The sequence below is a fragment of the Apis dorsata genome, unplaced genomic scaffold (genome assembly GCF_000469605.1).
Source record: "Apis dorsata unplaced genomic scaffold, Apis dorsata 1.3 scaffold_217, whole genome shotgun sequence".
Classification (NCBI taxonomy): Eukaryota; Metazoa; Arthropoda; class Insecta; order Hymenoptera; family Apidae; genus Apis; species Apis dorsata.
Genome location: NW_006263500.1, coordinates 300,587 through 304,626, shown reverse-complemented (window position 1 = coordinate 304,626; position 4,040 = coordinate 300,587). Strand labels below are relative to the sequence as shown.

The window sequence follows — 4,040 nt, the reverse complement described above, 5'->3', positions numbered from 1 at the left end:
TATATATATATATATATATATATATATATATATGTTTTAAATAACAATGTTTTAGAAATAATTTGTAAGTTGTTCATATTCAATTTTGAATTATTTCTGGATAAATATGTATACCAAAAAGAAAATGTATGAATTGGGACATGGTGGGGTTGGGTAAGAGAACGTGCCAGAAATCTCGTCGATCAATACTTTGCTTTTCCTTATTTTTTTCAAAAAACAGAATAAATCGCAATGATAATATCATTGAACAATAGTTTGTAACATGAAGAATATAATTGTATCGGTTACTGTTATATAAGTAATAGAAAAAGTATTAAAATCATAAATCAAAAGAAAATGCGCATTAAATACCGGGTGCCGGTGCGATTTCTCGAACTTTCAGCACTGCGACGCCACATGCCTATATAAGAGGATCGTTCGGCGTGGCTCAACGCATTTGTAAATCAGTTTCCAGAGCAGTCAGAAGTGGCGTTCAGTGTGCAGTAGTGTGAAAATTTCTTCCTCCACTATGTTTATAGTTAATTCATCATCATTTCTTGTAAGTCTTGTTTGTTTTATAATATATTTCAAATTTTGATTTAATCATGTTGTTTTGAAAATGATCTGACTAGCCTAATCTTCAATATTTTTATTTTTTTTTTTTTTATTTATATTATTTATATAAGATTTATATTCGTTATTTTATATTTCTAAGAATGACATACATATGTTTAATTTACTTTAGTCTCACAGAATCCTTTATCTGGGTAACTAGGTAGCCATTGCTTTCAAACTTAACCTCAAAAAAAAGCTGTATGATATTTCGGTTCCATATCAAAAATATTTATTATATATATATAACATGATTGTTTTTTTTGTGTTATTATATGTTTTTTAGGTCAATTTTTCAATTAAAAAAAAAAATTATTATTAAATTATTTGGAGAAGTTTCATATTGAACTTCAATATGTTTCGATTCCTATTACAATATAATCTATTATAATCTATTTCTTTATTGATATTTTATAAGAATAATAATTCAAGTTTACTTAAATTAAAACTTATCATCTTATTTTTTTTCTTTATTATTAGTATTTCTGTGAATATTTATGCAAATGTTGATAATCGCTTACTTCCGATCAATTATTTTACTGAAAGTACATTTCCGGTAAAGAAAGCAATATATTTACTGATTTTTGTTTTCAGAAAGCATTCCATATTTTTCTATTTCTGAAATGCTTAATCATATTATCATTCATAAATTATTTTTACTTAAAATTTGTATCTATTACATTTGAATTAATCATAGTTATAAATCATTACATGATTAGAATTAAATAAATATGAAAACTAATCATTATATTTATTTTTAATATATAATCCATATGTTAATTTTTTATATTAAATTGGTATGAACATTTTCTTTTTTTTTATTTTTTGTTTTTACTGATGGTTTTATTCTTGCATTTCAGGGCAATAATACCATTATTGCAATATCATCTACGAAATTGAAAATTCTTCATTTCATCAAAGAAGACACATGAATTTTCAAGAATGGAATTATTGAAGAAAGAAAAAAAGAATGGCTCGACGTATTCATAAAGAAACTTTCGTTCAGTTCGGATGCAGCGAATATTCAATTCCACCGACTGATCATATTTCTTCTATTATAGCGATCTACGACAACATGACATGAAAACAGACGAATGGATTGTGAAGTTGGACTATTTACGGTGGGTATTATAGTTTATAAGTTGGTTATTTGAATTTTTTAAATGGATTTTTTCTTTGAGAGTAGATTTTTGGTTTGAGTTTTTGAAAATTTTCTCCACAATATTACTTTTGTTTTACAATAAAAATAGAAATGAAATATATTAACATTAAAATGATCAACTATACTAACTAACATTTAGTAATTGGATTTAATAAAAAGATTTTATAAATAAAGTAAAACAAGAGTAATAAATATAGTTATTTGATATTTATGTAATTAAAATAAATTGTGGAATATCTTATATTATTTTCAATAATATAATATTTAACATATTGAAGTGAGAATTTTTACAATTTTTATGAATTATTATAAATATTTTATTTATGATTTTTCGAATTTTAATATTATTTCATAAAACTACTTTATGAAAACATTTTTAAATATAGAAAACTAGAAAATTTAAATTATAATTATAAAATTTGGGGGGTAACATTATTTTTTCTTCCATAATCGTTTCTATTTAACTGTTTTACTCGCTGGTCCTTCTGTTTTCATGATTTTAATGATTCCTTCGGACGCCAGGTTTCTACTTAAAAATAAGATATGTAATAAATTTGATCGTAAAAGAGGATTACGGAACAAATGAAACGAGGCTTTTTATATTTGTTTTTATAGTGCACCCTACGGGGTCGGTGCTTGAACGCAACTATAATATGGTCTGATTAGAGTTTGAAATTTCTTCATACATTTTGAACTATTTGAGAAGAGCATCTCGAGATATATTAGGTAAGCGGTTATTGAACCGATGTATTTCTATTGTTCTACAATCTTAACGTTAATATAAGATCAGAAAATTAACATTTAGGGCTCACAGTGTCGCTACTTAATTATTTAATTCAAAATATAATATAAATATAAATATTATATGTTAAAAATAATATTTTAAATTGGATGTTTATATTTCATATTTCAAAAAATTCTTTTTAAATCAAAATGATCGTAGCGTCACTTTAGCCTTTATTCTAGTTTAGTTACAAATCAGTTACCTAAAATATCGTTTTTTCTTCTATATTAAATAGAATTTAATGTATTTTCACGATGTCTGCTCACTACTGAGAGAATCGTAAAGTACCGATTGTTTAAAATATGTTGATGAGGAACACTCGTTAGTTTTAAATTTTATCTTTATTTTTTAAGTTTCCTCTATTTCCTTATTTTATTGTAACTTCTTTAATAAATATTCGATCGAATATTTAACTTATCTTGAATATATTAATTTATTTTGAATTATCGAAATTGAAATCGATAAATGCAAATTGATATTTCTACGAATGTGCCTCATCCACGTGAAAGTCTTTAATTCAACGTGACGTTCTTTTTATAGTTTAGAGCAGACTCGTAGTTAGAGGTCGAGAATAAATTATGGGCACCATCTTGTCTAAACCAATACTCTACTACAAAGGCATACGGCATTTGGGAATTAAGAAAAAAGTACACAGAATCAAATAGAACAGAAAATGAAAAAAAGATGATTTTACGGTTAAAAATATCCAATATAAATAATTAAATATATAATTTCGAAATATACAATTACGATTGAAGATCTTCCGGTTTTATGATTGGAAACATACGGTAGCCTGTTTTTTCGTCATTTAGAAAAAAAGTTAAATAAAAAAACAAAATTTTATAACGATGAACCATTTTGTTCCGTGGTGTCACGAATCTAAAAATAGATGGATTTTTATGAAACTGGGTAGACATAATAAAATAAAATGAAGATAGTTGAATTACGTGTATTTTCTAAAAAAAAAAAAAAAAAAAGCTTCAACTGTACAACGTATTTATTTATCTCTATTTTTTAAATATTATGAATATTTTACAAATCACTTGCACAAAACTATTGCGTTTTGGGACGGACAAATGAAAAAGGCGATTTTTTTCCATGGGTCATGTGGTCATAGAATATATTTTAAGTTCAGGAACTGCTTCTTGTATCTTTTCGATATCCTGTAGAGTTGTTATGCCTTTCTCCTATTATTAACAAAAAAGACATTCTTTTAGTATATTATAATATTTTTTATAATATCTTTATGATTATGAGAAATTTTTAATTTTCTTCTAACTATTCATAAAAAATATAAAGTTTGTTTATTATTATTCTTGCAACATAATCAAATTTATTAGATTTCGATGATTAGTGAATGAAGTAAGAAAAAAATATAAAACAATTCAAGAACCAAGAATAAAATTCAAGAAATGAGTGCACAATTGAGTTAAATACGAAGAAAAATCTTTTNGTAATAAATATGTGGTTGCATAGTTTTTAACTTACATAAGTTAACTGTTC

At 24.7% G+C, this 4,040-nt stretch overlaps 2 protein-coding genes across 7 annotated transcripts in view; one reads left to right on the top strand and one right to left on the bottom strand.

Moving 5' to 3' along the window:
* The window catches only part of LOC102681154 (aquaporin AQPAe.a-like), a 9,302-nt gene extending 5,267 nt beyond the window's left edge, over positions 1 to 4,035 (top strand). Inside the window, exons 7-9 of the mRNA XM_031510258.1 lie at positions 383 to 538; positions 1,452 to 1,712; positions 2,369 to 4,035. The gene's annotated coding sequence lies outside the window, so the exon portion shown is untranslated. The remainder of the gene's footprint in view (positions 1 to 382; positions 539 to 1,451; positions 1,713 to 2,368) is intronic.
* The window catches only part of LOC102681023 (high affinity cAMP-specific and IBMX-insensitive 3',5'-cyclic phosphodiesterase 8), an 18,188-nt gene continuing 17,664 nt past the window's right edge, over positions 3,517 to 4,040 (bottom strand). For all 6 annotated transcript variants that reach the window (XM_031510219.1, XM_031510221.1, XM_031510220.1 and 3 more), the window contains one exon: positions 3,517 to 3,724. In XM_031510219.1, the coding sequence (XP_031366079.1) occupies positions 3,641 to 3,724 (84 nt within the window). In that variant the 3' untranslated portion in view covers positions 3,517 to 3,640. The remainder of the gene's footprint in view (positions 3,725 to 4,040) is intronic.